The sequence below is a fragment of the Pristis pectinata genome, chromosome 27 (assembly GCF_009764475.1).
Source record: "Pristis pectinata isolate sPriPec2 chromosome 27, sPriPec2.1.pri, whole genome shotgun sequence".
NCBI classification, from domain to species: Eukaryota; Metazoa; Chordata; class Chondrichthyes; order Rhinopristiformes; family Pristidae; genus Pristis; species Pristis pectinata.
The window spans coordinates 745742-764756 of NC_067431.1; the positions used below are offsets into that span (position 1 = coordinate 745742).

Consider the following 19015-nt stretch of genomic DNA (forward strand, 5'->3'; position numbering starts at 1 on the left):
ATCCTGCCAATTTATTGTATACTTTTCCCTTACATTTGACCTTCCAAATGGCAGATGGAGTGTAATCTGGACATTTGTCATGGACCTTCTTCATTTTTGTGTCATCTGCAAACTTACTAACCAGCCCATCTTCATTCTCATCCAAATCATTTACAGTATATATGATCACAAACAACTAAGGTCCCAGCATTGACCCCTGTGAAACACCACTGATCACACATCTCCAGCCAGAATAACACCACTGCCCTCTGTCTTCTATGGCCAAGCTAATTTTCAATCCAATCTATCAGGGACACAATGGATCCCACGTATCTTAATCTTCTGGATCAGCCTAGCATGAGGGACCTTGTCAAAGTCCATATGGACAACATCCACTGCCCTACAAAGACACAAGAGAACCTGGAGTAACAAACACAAAACGCTGGAGGATCTCAGCAGGTCAGGCAGCATCTATGGAGGGAAATAAACAGTCGACGTTTTGGGTCGAGACCCTTCATCAGGACTGGAAAGGAAGAGGGCTGAAGCCAGAATAAAAAGGTAGGGAGAGGGACACAAGTTGGAGCTGTAGAAGATTGCCAAAGGATAGAGCAGGAAATGGATCAATTGTAGATATGGGCAGAGAAATGGCAGATGGGGTTTAATTCGGCCAAATGTGAAGTCTTGCACTTTTGGAGATCAAATATAGAGGGACGGTACATTGTTAATGGCAAAACCCTTAAAAGCATTGATGTACAGGGGTAGAGCATGCTTGCCTTTACTAGTTGAGGCATTGAGTTCACCAGTCAGCAATTGATGTTGCAGCTTTATAAAACTCTGGCTAGGCTGCATCTGGAGTATCGCAGTCAGTTCTGATCACCCCATTACAGGAAGGATGTGGAGGCTTGGTGAGGGTGCAGAAGAGGTTTACCAGGATGCTGCCTGGATTAGAGAGCATGTGATATAAGGAGAGGTTGGACAAACTTGGGTTGTTTTCTCTGGAGCGGCGGAAGCTGAGGGGAGACCTGATACAAGCTTATAAGATTATGAAAGGCATAGATAGACAGCCGGTATCTTTTTCCCAGGGTCAAAATGTCCAATACTAGAGGGCATGCATTTAAGCAAGAGGGGGTAAGTTCAAAGGAGGTGTGTAGGAGAAGTTTTTTGTTTACACACAGAGTGGTGGGTGCCTGGACTGCGCTGCCAGGGGTGGTGGTAGAAGCAAATAAGATAGAGGTTTTTAAGAGACTCTTCGATAGGCACATAAATGTGCAGAGCATGGAGGGCTATGGATATTGTGTAGGCAGAAGGGATGAGTTTAGCCAATTTTTGCCGACTCAACCCATTTAATCCCTTTGCAGACTCCGTCCACCTCACATTTTGCTTTCCTACCCACCCTTCTATGGCCAACCATGACCTGAAATTACAAACAGAACTCCTTGCAATTCATGAAGAACTCACCATTCTGAAGAGGCCAAAGTCCCACAAATGCAGTCAGCAAAAACCTAAACTGTGAGGAAGACAGCAATGCTGGCAAATCCACAGGCCCCCTAATCACAATGGCCCACCTTCTATGTTAGTCAAGAGGAAGTCATTTCTCCTAAAGCAGAGATTCTTGGCCACATCAGTAATGCTGAGTGAGCAGTGGTACAGATCAGGTATACTGTCTGCACTGTCAGAGCAGTTGAGCTGGTCAACCTACAAGCACAAAGTCTTCAACACCCTTCTATGCTCCTCCCATAGGGTTTCCAGGCACGCGTGTCCGTACTGGGTCCACGTCTTTGCCTGTGACCCTTCCAGCACTTCATCCAGCGCGGAAACAGGCGCTTTAACCGAAACTACCCATGCTGACCATGGTGCCCACCAAGCTAGTCCCATTTGCCTGTGCTTGGCCCACATCCTTCTAAACCCCTCCTATCCATGTACTTATCCAAATATTTTTGGAATGTTGTTATTGTACCTGCTACAGCCACTTTCTCTGACAGCTCATTCCACATACACACCTCCCTCTGTGTGAAGAAGTTGCCCCTCGGGTCCTTTTTAAATCTTTTACCTCTCACCTTAAACCTATTCCTTCCAGTTTTTAGTTCCCCTTCCCTGGGAAAAAGACTGTGTGCATTCACCTTATTTTATACCCCTCATGATTTTATACACCTCTATAAAGTCACCCCTTAATCTCCTACCCCCCAAGGACTAAAGTCCTCACCTGCCCAACCTCTCACTATAACTCAGGCCTTGCGTACTGGCAGCTTCCTTGTAAATCTTCTCTGCACTCTGTCCAGTTTAGTGATGTATTTCCTATCACAGGGCAACTAAAACTGTACACAATACTCCAAGTGCAGTCTCAACCACATCTTATACAACATAACATCCAAACTCCTATACTCAGTGCCCTGACTGATGAAGGCCAGCATGCCAAAAACCTTCTTCACCACCCTACCTGTGACACTGCATTCAGCAAACTATGTACTTGTACTCCTGGGTTCCTCTGTTTCACAACACTCCCCAGAGCCCGACCATTCACTGTATAAATCATACCCTAGTTTGACCTCCCAAAAGGCAACTTTTCATACTCATTCAAATTCAAAGCCACTTGCCAATCCTCGGCCCACTTACCTAGTTGATCAAAATCCCCCCGTAATTTTTGATAACCACCTTCACTGTCTACGATACCACCCATTTTAGTGTCATCTGCAAACTTACTCACCATGCCCTGTACATGTACATCCAAATCATATATATAAATAACAAACAACAAAGGTCCCAGCACCAATCCCTGTGGCACAGCACTAGACACAGGTCTCCAACCTGAGAAACAACCTTTGACCATCACGCTTCCTACCATCGAACCATTTATGAATCCAATTAGCTATCTCTCCATGGATCCCATGCAATCTTATCTTCCAGACTAGCCTGCCATGCAGGACCTTGACAAAGTCCTTGCTAAAGTCCACGCTAAAGTCCACATAGACAACGTCTACTGCCCTACCCTCATCTATCCTCTCAGTTACATCTTTGAGAAACTCTAAAAGATTTGCCAGACACGATATCCCACGTACAAAGCTGTGCTGACTATTCCTGATTAGACCTAGTCTGTCCAAATGCTGGTAGATTCTGTCCCTTAGAATCTGCTCCAGTAACTTACCCACCAGTGATGTCAGGTTGACTGGCCTGTAGTTCCCTGGCTCGCCTCTGCTGCCTTCTTAAACAATGGTACCAAAACCATAGAACCATACAGCACAAAACAGGCCCTTCGGCCCACCATGTTGTGCTGTCCATCAAACCACAATGGTAGCCACCCTCCAGTCTTCAGGAACTTCACCTATGGCTGAGGATGAAGCAAATATCTCTGGAAGGGCCTCTGCAATTTCTTCCCAAGCTCCCCACATGGTCCAAGGATGCACTTCATCAGGCTCTGGGTATTTATCCACCTTAATGCACTTTAAGGCTACCAATACCTCCTCCCTGGTAATTGGTGTGTGGTCCAAGACATCACTCATTTCCCTTTTTCTTTGAATTCCATTGTTTTCTCCAGAGTAAAAACTGATGAAAAATATTCGTGAAAAATCTCGCCCATCTCCAGTGGCTCCACACACAGATGGCCATGCTGATCTTTAAGGGGACCTATTCTCGCCCAATCCACCCTTTTACTCTTAATATACCTATAGAACCTCTTGGGATTTTCCTTAACCCTGCCTGCCAGATCCATCTCATACCCTCTTTTTGCCCGACTGATTTCCCTCTTAAGTGCACTCCTGCACTTCTTATGGTCATTGAGGGATTCGCTTGTTTCCGATTGCCTATGCCTCCTCCTTTTTCTTGACGAGAGCTCAGTATCTTTTGTCAACCAGGGTTCCCCAAACTTGCCAGCCTTGCCCATTCACCCGAGCAGGAACGTGCTGCCCCTGGACACTTGATATCACACTCTTAAAAGTCTCCCACTTGCCGGTCGTCCCTTTACCAGTAAACAGTCTCACCCAGTTGACCTCTGCAAGGTCCCGCCTAATGCCTCCAAACTTGGCTTGTGATCCAGTTCCATCTTCAGGCAAAATCAAAAGCAGCTGCACATCAAGTGCGTGCCAATGGCAAAGTTTGCATCCTGAAATGTCACTGGGCTCAGCAGAACCTGAGTGATGATTGAGAACAAGTCTTACAATGACCAGTCTGCCTCCAGAGTACCTATCCAAGTGCTTCTTAAATGAGACTATTGTACCTGCCTCAACCACTTTCTCTTGCAGCTCTTTCCATCTACTCATCACCTTCTGCATGAAAAAGTTGCCTGTCAGGTTCCTTTTAGATCTTTCCCCACTCAGCCTACATCCACACCCCCTAGTTTTAGACTCCCCTACCTTGGGGAATAAGCTATTACCATCCACCTTATCTATGCCTCTCATGATTTTATGAACATCTATAAGGTCGCCACTCATTCTCCTACGGTCCAAGGAATAAAGACCCAGCCTGGCCAACTCTCCCTGTAACTCAGGCCCCCCCCAGTCCTGGCAACATCCTCATAACTCTTTCCAGTTTAGCCACATCTTTCCTATAACATGGTGACCAAAAATGTACACAGTGCTCCAAGTGTGGTCTCCCAACGACTTATATGACTGCAACATAGCGTCCCGACTCCTATACTCAATGCCCTGACTGATGAAGGCCAGCAAGCTAAATGCCTTTTTCACCACCCTGTTTTCCCATGACACCACTATCAACGAATTATGCACTTGTACTCCTCGGGCTCTCTGTTACATTACACTCCCTAGTACCCCAATTACACTCTCATGTCTGACCATTCACAGTACAAGTCCAACGCTGGTCTGACATTCCAAAATGCATTACCTCACACTTATCTGTATTAAAATCCATTTGCCACTCCTCGGCCCACTTCCCTAACTGATCAAGATCCCCCTGTAATCTAAGATAACCTTCTTCACCATAAACAACACCTCCTAATTTTGTGTCATCCACAAATTTACTGATCAAGCCTTGTGCATTCGCTTCCAAATCATTTATATAACTAACGAATAACAAGGGTCCCAACATTGACACCAGTAATCTCTTTTGATCTGTGACTGAACAGCAATACAAGAGCTTTGGGAAAGTGTGATTGAATCTCACCTGGGAGATCTTAGTGATGTCACCAGGTGCACACGCGGTACCAGAACCACATCACCTGCACAACCAGGAAGTGCCTGGTTGAACTTTCAGAGCAAGGTGAAACAGCCCAAAAATGATCATTACATTTCATCCGGGAAAAGTTCATTTTCAGTTATGTAACACTGAAAACTGCAATTGATTGTCTAGGTCACGTTTATGTAGTTTGTTTTTAATTAACCAGGAAGACGTGCTTTGACGAAATACCTTTAACGACATCCGTATCCAAGAGATACTTTACTGCACTACATCCAACTCTAATCTTTCTCAGCATAGCAAAACAGCTTACCTTGATACCAGATGGTTCCTTTGATAGCCATCCTTTTCAGTGGATGTATCATTGCATTCCACAGGACACTGGGTTCCTGAGGTCCAGTTGCTTCATGCTTTTGATCGCCATTGGTAACACTGAAAAGTGACAGATAAGTCATCAACATGATTCAACCTGAACTGGAGAAGTTCAAGAGCATAGCTGATACACCACCTGATTCTCAGAGTTATTTTTCCTTTGGAAAATAAATGCTGACTTGCCAGCGACCACCTATCTCATGAAGAATACAGCAATACTGTAATATGTTTGCAAATTATTTCATAGTTTTAAATAAAAAAATAAGAAGAACATAGAACAGTACAGCACAGGAACAGGCCCGTTGGCCCACAATGTTGTGCCAAACCAATTACATTGGTAATAAAGTGCCCAACTAAACTAATCCCTTCTGCCTACACAATATCCATATCCTACCATTTCCCTCACATACATGAGCCTATCTAAGACTTTCTTGAAATCCCTATCATATTTGCCCCCACCACCACCCCAGAGAGCGCATTCCAGGCACCCACAACTCTGTGAAAAATACTTGCCCTGCACATCTCCTCCGAACTTACCCCCTCTCACCTTAAATGCATGCCCTCTGGTATTAGACATTTCAGCCCTGGGGTGGAGGCAAATATTCAGTTCTGGTTGCCCCATTATAGGAAGGATGTGGAGGCTTTGGAGAGTGTGCAGAAGAGGTTTACCAAGATGCTGCCTGGATTATAGGGCATGTACTATGAGGATAGATTGGACAAACTTGGGTTGTTTCTCTGGAGCGGTGGAGGCTGAGGGGACACCTGATAGAGGTTTATAAGATTAGGAGAGGCAATAGATAGAGTAGGCAACATGCCTCTCTCAGTAACTGGGGTATATCCCATCAGGTACTGGGGATTTATCCACCTTAATGCTCTTTAAGAGACCCAACACTACCTCCTCCTTTATCTCAAAATGCCCTACGATATTATCATGCTCCACACTGATCTCCCTATCCTCCACATCCTTCTCCTTGGTAAATACTGAAGAAAAATACTCATTTAGGACCTTACCCATATCCTCCACCTCCAAACACATGTTCCCTCCTTTATCCTTGAGTGGTCCTACCCTCTCCCTACTTATCCTCTTGCTCTTGACGTATGTATAGAATGCCTTGGGATTCTCTTTAATCCCACTTGCTAAAGACTTTTCATGGCCCCTCCTGGCTTTCCTAATTCCCTTCTCGAGTTCCTTTCTGGCTTCTTTATAATCCTCAATGGCTCTGTTTGATCCCAGCTTCCTAAGCTTTACATAGTATCTTTTTCTTCTTGACTAAATTCACCACCTCTCTCGACATCCAAAGTTCTCACCTTGCCATCCTTGATCTTCCTTCTTCCTGGAACATACCTGTCCTGTACTCTGTGCAGTTGTTCTTTAAACACCCTTCACGTCAGGTGTGAACTTGCCCAAAAACAGCTGTTCCCAATTAACTCTCCCTAGTTCTTGTCTAATGCTCCCGTAATTTGCCCTGCTCCAATTTAATACTTTGCACAAGGTCCATACTTATCCTTATCTATAGCTATCTTAAATCTTAAGGAGTTGTGGTCACTGTTCCCTAACTGTTCTCCCACTGACAGCTCAGTCACCTGGCCAGGCTCGTTACCCAACACCAAGGTCCAGTACGTCCCCTCCTCTCGTTACTGAATCTACATACTGATTTAGGAAACCCTCCTGGATGCAGCTAACAAATTCTTCCCCATCTAAATCTCTTACACTAAGGAGGTCCCAGTTTATATTTGGGAAGTTGAAGTCCCCCATGACAACAACCTTGTTGGTTTTACACCTTTCCCTAATCTGCCTGCATATCTGTTCCTCAATGTCCCAGTGGCTACTGGTGGAGTGTGTAGTATAATCCCATCAGAGTGATTGTACCTTTCTCATTTTTGAGTTACCATAGAACAGTACAGCACAATACAGGCCCTTCAGCCCACCATGTTGTGCCAACCATTAAACCTCACCTAAGACTATCTAACCCCTTCCTCCCACATATCCCTCTATTTTAAATTCCTCCTTATGCTTATCTAACACTCTTGATTTGACCAATGTACCTGCCTCCACCACTGCCCCAGGCAGTGCATTCTATGCCCCAACCACTCTCTGGGTAAAAAACCTTCCTCTGATATCTCCCTTGAACTTCCCACCCATTACTTTAAAGCCATGCCCTCTTGTATTGAGCATTGGTGCCCTGGGAACGAGGCACTGGCTGTCTACTCTATTCCTCTTAATATTTTGTACACCTCTATCATGTTTCCTCTCATCCTCCTTCTCTCCAATGAGTAAAGCCCTAGCTCCCTTAGTCTCTCCTCATAATGCATATTCTCTAAACCAGGCAGCATCCTGGTAAATCTCCTCTGCACCCTTTCCAATGCTTCCACATCCTTCCTATAATGAGGCGACCAGAACTGGACACAGTACTCTAAGTGTGGTCTAACCAGAGTTTTGTAAAGCTGCATCATTACCTCGCGGCTCTTAAACTCAATCCCATGATTTATGAAAGCTAACATCCCATAAGCTTTCTTAACTACCCTATCCACCTGTGAAGCAACTTTCAGGGATCTGTGGATATGAACCCCCAGATCCCTCTGCTCCTCCACACTCCCCAGAATCCTGCCATTAACTTTGTACTCCGCCTTGGAGTTTGTCCTTCCAAAGTGTACCACCTCACACTTCTCCAGACTGAACTTCATCCGCCACTTCCCAGCCCAACTCTGCATCCTATCGATGTCCCTCTGCAATCTTCGACAATCCTCCACACTATCCACAACACCATCAACCTTTGTGTTATCTGCAAACTTGCTAACCCACCCTTCTACCCCCTCATCCAAGTCATTAATAAAAATCACAAACAGCAGAGGTCCCAGAACCGATCCTTGCGGGACACCACTAGTCACATCCCTCCAATCTGAGTGCACTCCCTCCACCACAACCCTCTGCATTCTACAGACAAGCCAGTTTCAGAGTTCATAAACTATTTATCACAGCTACTATCCTCCTGTCACTCTAACAAACATTTGTTCTGCTACTTATTGCACTCTCTCTCTCATGGCTCGTCAACTCTTCATTCCCAAACCTTTCCCAACCTTGTAAGGTCAGACTTCCGTTGCCAACTCTTCAGGGAAGAAAAAACAAGCCACAAGGATTTTTGAGCAAGCGCTGGCAAGATCTTGAACTGGATGCCCACAGATCATTCAAAGTCATCCACAACAGGTAGACAAAATGGTTAAACAAAGAACGGTTCACACCATGGACAGGCCATTCAGCCTACCAGGTCTGTGCTGACAATGCTGCCAATCTACCGGCACATGGTTAATAAAGCATTGCAAGATAATTGTGTTTATCATCTGAGGCAGAGATTACAAGATCAGGGAGATCATGCTAGGAACGGATAAAATCCACAGCTGGAACACTGTACAGTTTTGGTCAACATGCAGGAAGAATGTTGGGTTGGAGAGTTTTGCAGAAGAACGTAAAGACAAGAGCAGGGAAAGGCCGGTACACCTTTCAAACCTGCTTCATCATCCACTTCCCCCCTCAGTCCCCAGACCCCTCAATTCCATTATAGTTTAAATGATCATCTAGCACTGCCTGAATACCTTCAATGAGGCTGCTTCCTCAGCTCTCCAGGGTAGGGAATTCCAAACATTCACCGGCTGAGAGATGAAATTCCCCCTCAAATTCTACTTAAATGGGGGGCCCCTTATTTTGCAATGAGGAGAAACATCCCCTCAGCATTCACCCATCAATCCCCCTCAGAACCCTGCAAGAGTTCAGTGGGATCATTATCACGTCATAAAGATGTGTTACTGTGCTGGGAACGTGATGCATATCCAGCAATCCAGTTTTGCCCTCTGACTTAGAGTGGACAGGCTGTCTATGGGGACTGGCAGGCTACACAGTGCTGAGGTGTGATGCTCACGCCGTACTCACCATGCTCCATGTTGGCAGACCACCCAGAGGATATGGTCTCCCTCAGCACCACTTGTTGGGTGTGATAGAACCTCCTTTTCTTTGTGTAACTGCACAGCTCTTCCCAGCCTAGAGATTTCTCTGTGGTAATAAGCACAGTAGCCAGGAACTATCATTGCAATTGTGACCATAGAGAAGTCTTTGAGCTGGAGAGCTCTGCACCCGAACAATGAGGCAGCTTCTATCAGTCTAAAGAGGCTCTAGGGTCTGGGGCAGGTGCTGCCAGACCCCAGCAGCCGTTGTCCCAATCTGCTCAACGCTATTTCACACCGAGCTGTGGGGCAATTCATTGCGGTTAGAGAGCCAGTGGAGAGCTGGGATTTACACTTGGTTCCCAGTACAGCATCACAAATCTCGAGTCCAGTGAGTCCAAGGGCTCTGCAGGGTACAAATAAATGTTTCAGTGAGATCCCTCCCTCATTCTTCAAAATGCAAAGTAGTATTGGCCCAGCCTGCCCAACCTTTTGTCATACTTCAATCTGTTCATCTCAAAAATCAATTTAATAAACCTTCTCTGCAATTCTATCCAATAGGAATTTGACTGCAGTTTTTGAATATGCAGATGGGAGTAGTTTCATCTGACATCGTGGTCAGCACAGACGTGGTGGGCTGAAAGGCCTGTTCCTGTGCTGTAATGCTCAATGTTTATGTTCTCTAAACTCATGTGGAACATGCAAACTCCATGCAGACAGCACCAGAGATCCAGTTTGAATCTGGGCCACTGGAGCTCTGAGGAAGCAACTCTATACCAGCACACTGCCCCTCTTTGTTGCACTTCCACTGTGGAAGACCAAAACCGGACACAAAACTCCAGGGGTGGTCTCACCAAAACCCCACACAATTGCAATACTCTGTAATCAAAGCCTCTCATTACAAAGACTAACACAGCACTTGCCCTCTGAATCATTTGCAGAGAGGGTGGGGAGAGGTGGATAGGATGAGGCCTGGATTGCCATGGTGTTGTGAAACAAGTTCGAAAGGTCTCGAAGGGCAAGGACTCTCGGCACTCTTTGTATGTTAAAATGATTTATTTACAAAGACAGACGCAGGGAAAAGGTAACGGGAGCAACACACACACGTGCACCGGTGATGACGAGCATGGGGGGATCACAACAAGGGTAAGATACACACACGTGCACACACAACGAACTGGGTACAAACAATCAAGGAACAATCTATACGACACCTGCCAACCCCTTGATTCAATGCAGGCACGGCTCTATGCTAGAGGGATATCCTAACTAATTTCTTTTAAGCAGCGCACAGCTTACCTCAGCATCCCTCGGAGACAAAAAAAGAGACAGAACCAAGCATGTGGCACTCTTTATACTGCTGGAGGGTCCAGCCCAGGTAGTTCAAACAGGCCAATCGCCCGAGGCCAGATACCAAGGTGTTTAAAACGACAAATCGTCAGGTGTGCCCTGAGGGGCAGGGGTGGAGCAAAACCTTGATTGACAGTGGTGCGTCTTCCAACCAGGTGTTGAGCAGTGCTGTCATCTGACCAGATGGGGTCAGTGTTGTCATGTGACAGCCACGACCCTCCACAATACAATCCACCCCTCGGAAGTCACACCAGTCACCAATCATTACACTATTTCTAAGCTTAAAACTATATGTCAGTATACAGTACTAGTGAAGGGCAGATGTGCTCTTAATAACCTGGCAAGCACAGCATGATATACAGATAGCAATGACAATGAGTATGAGAGCAGTTGCTCACCATCCCCCCAGAGACCCAATCGGCCACCAGTTTCCCCATGAGGTCTTGTGCTGGAGAAGCTGGTCCCTCGTTATTTGAATTTTAGCTGAGTCCCGAACGTGAGCAGCTGAGTGATGCTGCTTAACTCATCTGGGATACATGTGCAGCTCTCCGCTTCCGTGATGGTCCTCTTGTCCCAGTGGCTGCTGTATGCCGGGTGCTCCCCAAGGTCATCTAGGGCGTGGATATAGGGCACCACCAACGCTGGAAAGCAGCAAATGTACCAGCTTGTGGGGAGCCATGGGTAGGCACAGTGGCCACAAGTCCAGTAGATTCCATTCAAAGTCCAGGGAGCCCCCAGCTTAGCGGCACCATCGGCGGCAGTCAATGAGGCGCCCGGACACCAGTTTCGCTCACAATCGCCGTGGCCACCTGAAAGGGTGGACCTGTGCTCATTAGGGAGCCTGCACCAGCATTCCTTAGGCCTGACCAGGGGCTGTGGAATGACCCTGAGAGTCAGGACTCGGGTGGAGGTCAAATTGTAGGGAGGGAAATACCAGTTTCTGAAACACCCACCCCATCGAGAATCACTGGATGAAATATGATGCAATGGTGAGGGGAGTGGTGGGGGACTGCCATTCGGTCCTCCCCAAACAGATATGCCGAACCCCACCGGGGCGAAAAGTCTGTGCAAACAGTTCATTTGAAGATTATCCTGGGGAATCGGTGTAAGTGGCAGAGCTTCAACGGCGTGTGATGGGATTCACACGCAGATCCAGCAGTCTGATTTATTAGTGGTGCTGGCAAATTCATAAGCGACTCTGCGCCCTTGGATCTTCTGCCAGAGGCTTCATTCAGCGACTGTCTCACTGGCCGAGACCTGCAATTCAAAAGGGACACCTGCCTGGCAGGGAGCAGGTGGCAGTGCTTGTTCCACAGCTTGCTTTGCTGTTTCAAAAGCAGCCCGTTGTTCGGGTCCCCATAAGAATGTGGCTTTCTTACGAGAGATTAAGCCGTGGCGGATAGTGGGGCTATGAATATCTAAATCCACCACTGCATGCCAAGGCTTGTCTGGGCGCCCTGCAATGGCCTCAGTGATATCTCTGTGTCCCCCGCCGGCACTCTGTACTGTCGGCTACAGACGAAATTGGAGGGAGGGGGAACAACAAATGGTTCCCATTTGGCTGCCCCAACTACCACTGTAGCCCCGCAACCCCAAATGTAAACTTGCCCCGGTTAGTATGAAGGGACTGTCCCTTTAAGACATTGATCCCTAGGATGTACTCAGGCGAGGCTGCTATTAAAACAGTTACGGGTCGAGGAGGTTGGTTCCCAATGGCCATGCGGATCGTAACTTCCCTCGCAGGTAAAAGGGAACCCCCCCCCCCCCCAACCCCCCTATTAGCATCTGTGTCCCTTTCCACCCAGTGGGGTTACCTGGGATGATGGTGTGTTGGGCACCCGTGTCGATGAGGTTCCCCCCTCCCCAATGTACAGCAACAGGTATATATGGCCTCAGGTCTCCCGGGCAGGAGAGGGCGGTGGAACAAATGTGCCGGGACCCCTGGCCTTCATCCTGTGGGATGGGGGTGGGGGTCTGCCACACCATGGGTGAATGTTCCTGCTGGCGGAGATGGGCTATTTCCTGTCTCAGCAGGTCCCGGAGCTCAGCCTTGAGGGCAGGAGAGACTGCTTCGAGTGGGGGAGGGACAGAGGCAGTGTCGTCGGGGGCAGCCTGCGTGGTCCGGAGGTTGGGGGCACCCTGTGTCGGGCTTGATCCCAGGGTGGTTGTGGGTTTTCCCCTGGCCAGATGTTCCTCCGCAATGCTCTTTCCAGAACACGTAGATGGCAGAGGCCGGGATCCCATCTATGCTGGCACTGTCCACCCCTGCACGCAGCAGGTCCAAGAATAGCTGTTTGAGCGTAAAACGAGGGGTTGTGTCTCCAGCCCTCGTCTTCGCCCTACGGACCTGGGTGGGCTTCCCCCGCTGCAAGAACTCTAGCCCTTCCAGGAGGGTGATGGCGTCCCGCACGGTCTTCCCATTAGCCGGTCCCATGAGGGGCAGGACCACTGGCCTCAAATCGGGGTGCACAGTGGTGACCAGGTATTCCATTAGCACGCTGGTCACCCTGGTATTTTCTAAAGAGTAGCGATCGCGAGATCCCTCGTAAATGCCAGTTACCAGCGCCCACTCCCTAATGACCCCGGTGCCCTCACTGACAGTGCTCCATTGCGGTCGCCCGTATAAATCCCACTCGAGCAGGGTAGGGTACCGGACCCTCACGGCAGTCACTACCCGATCCCACAGGGTAGTGCCGTTCCCGATCCCTTCCTGTGGCGCCTGTAGGGCATTGTTAACACCCTGCTGGTCGGACAAGCTCCCCAGGGCGCTCGCTTCCTGGTGAGAGAGGCTCATGTTGGGGCCCCTTATCCCACAGTCAGAGCAGCCATGCGGCCAGGTGCTCGCCCGGCTGCTGGCGGTACTGATCTGCCAGTTGGGTCAGCTCCTTGGCTGAGAAATCCCAGGTCTCCGTGGTCTCGGAGGGACCACGGGCACTTTCCCGTGGGGCCCTCATCCTGACTCCCCTCCCCTCTGTGGCAGACCTGGGACTGCGTGGTGACTGGTCGAGCATGCAGGAGTTCGGGTGGGTAGGGGGGAGGGCGGGTATGATGGGACCCAGGCTCGTCGGGCACCCCCTCCTCATCAGTGTCCATCCATATATCCCCATCCCCCAGCCATGCATCCAGCTTGTCGCCGCGCTGGACCACACCTCGAATTTTGAGTGGGTCCAGCTGCCAGCCAGACCGGTGGGCTGCCTGCGCCTGTTGCATTTGGATCAGCCTGCAGGCGACCTTGGTACCTCTGGCCTCGAGGTCGTTGGGTCAGGTCTGGGCAGCCTGGACTGCCTCCTTCAGCACCACTGCTGGAGCACCTCTATCTCCTTGTCCTTCTGGAGATGTGTATTCTGTATCTGGCCAGTAATCCCGACCTGGCGTCTCAGGAGGGACACAAGCAGTCAGAAGGCACCCCTTTGACTCCCTTTGGCCTCAGGGAACCCCGACCTCTGGAGGAGGGCAACCACGTAGTGCCCCAGTTTCTCATCACGGGGGTCTAACTGCTTGGCCCAGTCCACTGGCTTACCGTGGTCTGCCAGCATGCTGGCCAAGCTGCCAAATCCCTCGCTCTCATCGGTCCACCCAGGAATCCTATCCTCGGTGCCTGCACTGGCTTTCTTGCCCCTGTTCCAGAATATCCCTCCCCACGTCTGTGTTCAGCCAAGACCTTTGAGTCCGTTTGCAGCGCCAAATGTTGTGAAACAAGTTTGAAAGGTCTTGAAGGGCAAGGACTCTGGACAGAGTCTTTGGAGTTAAAATGATTTATTTACAAAGACAAACGTGGGGAAAAGGTAACAGGGGCAACACACACACGTGCACCGGTGATGACGAGCATGGGGGAATCACAACAAGGGTAAGATACACACATGTGCACACACAACGAACTGGGTACAAACAATCAAGGAACAATCTATACGATACCTGCCACCCTTTGATTCAATGCAGGCACGGCTCTATGCTAGAGGGATATCCTAACTAATTTCTTTTAAGCAGCGCACAGCTTACCTCAGCATCCCTCGGAGACAAAAAAAGAGACAGAACCAAGCATGTGGCACTCTTTATACTACTGGAGGGCTGGGGGGGTCCAGCCCAGGTAGTTCAAGCAGGCCAATCGCCCAAGGCCAGATACCAAGGTGTTTAAAGCGACCAATTGTCAGGTGTGCCCTGAGGGGCAGGGGTGGAGCCAAACCTTGACTGACAGTGGTGTGTCTTCCGACCAGGTGTTGAGCAGAGCTATCATCCGACCAGATGGAGGTCAGTGTTGTCACGTGGCAGCCACGACCCTCCACAATACACACTGTCACAAACTGATCAACTTACTGCAATTACCCAAGGCTCTGATGACACCACAGCTGGACTGTGTATAGTTTTGGTTCCCTTACCTAAAAATGGATCTTCTTGCTCTGGAGAGAATGCAGTGAAGATTCACCAGGCTAGTTCTGGGACAGCTGGTCTGTCACACGAGGAGAAAGTGAGCAGGCTCGGCCTCTGTTCCATAGAGTTTAGAAAAATTAGAGGTGATCTCACTGAAACATGCAAAATTATTTTCTAGAGTGCTCAACATGTTAGATACAGGAGAATGTTTCACCTTGGCATGGAGTCTGAAACTGGGGCATCACAATCTGAGAATGAGGGCGCAGTTAGAACTCAAATGAGGAGAAATTTCTTCACACAGAAGCAGGCTTGAGAGGGAAAAAGGTCTGTGCCTGCTTCAATTTCTTTTATTCTCGTGGTGACATCGGCCAGCAGGGGGGATGCCGGCCCGCGAGGTAATCCCCAAATAGAGGTGCTTGGGGCCTGCCTAAGTGGATACGAGATACTGTGCGGTACTGCACAGCATTCTGCTTAAAGTGATGCACAAGCAATGTGAGTTGCCAGCTGCTGTTTCCTGTCTGACATTGTATGCTATCAAAGATTTGGATCAATCATCTCCCTCATTCCAACTTTTCTTATGTTCTTCACTGCAAAAATGAAAAGTGATATATTTCAAATGGTTTCACAGCCATGCAACCATACAACAAAAATATCAAACTAATTAAAGTCATAAATTGTAAACTTACTTGAAAGAAAGGTTACATTTGCTGAGGGCTTTTTGGGAAGACCATGCCTCAATGGGTGTGCCTCCCCAGCACGACTCTACCAACCCAATAGGGTACTGTAGCTTGTCATAGAGATATCGGCCAAACAACCAGCAGACAGCTGAGAATGAGGTGAAATTGCCCTTGCCAAGAATTTCTAGGATTCAATAAAGATAATGTTAATCAGCCAACAAAACTACCTTCTTTAGCAAGACGAGGCTGAAGAAAAGATGGAAAATATGCTACAGGAAAGGCCAGTGGATGAGCACTACCAGATATTTAAGCAGCTATTTCATAACCCTCAGCAGAAACTTATCCCAATCAGACAGAGGGATTAAATGGAAAGGATGAACCATCCATGGTTAACAGTCACGCTCAAGAAAAAATATTAAAAAGCACATGAAGTGGCTAAAGCTAGTGATAAACCACAAGACTGGGGAATTTTCAGAAACTAAAGCAAGAGACTAAAAGGCTAGACACTAGAGATTGCAGATGCTGGAACCTGGAGCAACAAACAATCTGCTGGAGGAACTCAGCGGGTCGAGTAGCATCTGTGGAGGGAAAGGAACTGTTGATGCTTAAGAGTCAAACCCCTGCATCAGGACTGGTGATAAAACTGATGAGTTCTGCAAGGGTTCAGGAAGCAGCACCAGACTAAAGAGCTAATAAGGAGGGAGAAAATTGATTATGAGTGAATAAAGCCAGTAAATGCTAGAAATACTCAGCAGGTCCTTTTGTAACTAGTGGTGGTTATATTTGCTCTCTGCCAACCTGTGTCAACTGTTATAGAATCTGTGGAACGTTGGAAGATGACAGCCAGTGCTTCCACCATCTCCAACTCTTTCAAAACCCTAGGATGCAGATCATCAGTTCCAAGGATTTTACTTCAGTGCATTAATATATCCAATACTAATTCTTTATTATTGTTTCTTTGAGTTCATCGTTCACTCTAGACCTTTAGTTCTCCATGTCTTAATGTACTTCATGCAACACAGAAGAAAACTATTCAGCCCACTGGATCCCTGCCAGCACCTGGAGCAATCCAATCAATCCCACTCTCCCTCTGTAACCCCATCTTGCTCATATGTCAACTCTCCTTTGATTCTTTTGCCATTTACACTAGACATCATTTAGTAGCCATTTAACTTACCAACAAGTGTGTCTTTGGGTTAAGAGAGGAAACCTCAGCTGGAGGGCAAGACATATATTCACAGTGAGATGTGCAACCTCCACACAGCACCAGAGCTCACCATCAAACCTCAGTCGCCAGAGCTGTGACAACACTGATCACTACACCCTGTGAAGGCTAATACAAAATACTTAATTCCTTTGCCATTTCCTTCCCCAAAACAACTTTTCTCCTTCTCAGTCAATCTCTTCCTCTTTCCTTATCCACATTTCAGTTGCTCTGGTGGTCTCCGTTCATGTTTCTCAGTGGACTCTCTCATATTCTACTTTTCTGTTCCTTACCAACACCCAAGTCTTCCTTTGCTAAATTCCAATCTTCAGATTTAATTTTTTTGACAATGTTATATGCCTTTCCTTTGATCTAAAACTATTTTTAACTTCTCGATTGACTTCAAGGTGAACCTTATTGTAAACAATGTACGTGTTCTGAAATAGTTAAAGTCAAACAGCACAAAAACAGGCCCTTTGACCGAGAATCCCATCTAAGTTAGTTTCATGTGCCTGCATCTGGCCCATAACCTTCTAAACCTTTCCAATCCATGTACCTGTCCAACTGTCTTTTAAGAGTTGTTATTGTACCAGCCTCAACCTCTTCCTCTGACTGCTCATTCCACATAAGTATCACCCTCTGCGTAAAAAAAGTTGCCCCTTAAGTTCCTGTTAAAACTTTCTCTTCACTTTAAACCTATGCCCTCTAGTTCTTGATTCCCCAACCCTGGGAAAAAGACTGAGTGCATTCACCCTTTGTTCCCCATGATTTTATACGCCTCTATAAGATCACCTCTCAGTCTCCTATGCTCCAAGGAAAATCATCCTAGCCTGTCCAACCTCTCCCTATAACTCAGTCTTTCAAGTCCTTGCAACAGCCTTGTAAATCTTTTCTGCACTCTTTCCAGTTTAGTAACATCTTTTCTACAGCAAGCTGACCAAAACCGAACACAATACTCCAAGAGCGGCCTCAACAACATCTTATACAACCGCATCACGACCTCCCAACTTCTATACTCAATGCCCTGACTGATGAAAGCCAGCATAGCAAAAGCCTTCTTCACCACCCTGTCTACCTGTGACTTCACTTTCAGGGAACCACGTACCTGAACTCCAAGGACCCTCTGTTCTACAATTATTATTGAGATTATTGTTTACCCTTGATACACGAACCTCTACTTTCATGACTTACACCATGCCCCACGTTATCACTACTGTTTGGGTGCTGAAAGGCAACTCACCAGTGTTCTCTGCCCCTTTCTACTTCTTGGTTTTCTGAGCAGAGAGTGCTTCCCCATTCTTTAATAACAGGGCTCCCCAGCTTCTGTTTCCATGTTGCCCATTTTCTCTAAAAGTTAAGTATTTTAATGAAGCAGAAATATTTTATGAAATAACTTTCATGCGGTCAGGCAGTTAGTGGGAGCGGATATGCAGGTGACTTCCTGTCCTGGAAAAACTGTTCTTACCTGCTGTGGGAACTGACCACTGCACTGCAATGCCAGCCAGATCATTTAGTTCACGAAGTGACTTGTTCAATCCTGCTTGGAATAGACGAATGTATGGATAATGGGAAGCAAGAGTCAGCTCTTTGCTTGCATTAATAACCTGAAAGAGACAGTGTTGCAATGACCAATTTTTCCAACAACGCTCAAAACAGATTTTAACTGTGTTTGAGAAAAGTTCACATGAATTCAATCATCACAGCAGAGCCTGCACCTATCCTTAAATATCCTTGAGAAGGTGGTGGTGAATCACTTCTGTGGGGTATCCAATCCCACTTTGCATAATGTTTAACCAAATGAGGAGCACTGCTGTTAGTACTGTAATTCGAGTATGAGTAATCGATTTCCTTCATTAAAAGACAGTAGTGAACCAAATCAGCACTACATCAGCAATAGCAGGATTAGGTCATCCTGCCCTTTTAGCCTTCATCAATAATGACAGATCTTCACCTCAGCACTGTTCTGTTATCCTTCAATTCCTTTCACATCCAGACATCTCTGTTT

At 47.3% G+C, this 19015-nt stretch overlaps 1 protein-coding gene across 1 annotated transcript in view; it reads right to left on the reverse strand.

Annotated features, from left to right (window-relative positions):
* siae (sialic acid acetylesterase) overlaps positions 1 to 19015 on the reverse strand; it is a 69362-nt gene that overhangs the window by 33243 nt on the left and 17104 nt on the right. The window contains exons 3-5 of the mRNA XM_052039686.1: positions 18476 to 18614; positions 15816 to 15990; positions 5417 to 5535 (exon numbers count right to left, since the gene is read on the reverse strand). Of these exons, the coding sequence (XP_051895646.1) occupies positions 5417 to 5535; positions 15816 to 15990; positions 18476 to 18614 (433 nt within the window). The remainder of the gene's footprint in view (positions 1 to 5416; positions 5536 to 15815; positions 15991 to 18475; positions 18615 to 19015) is intronic.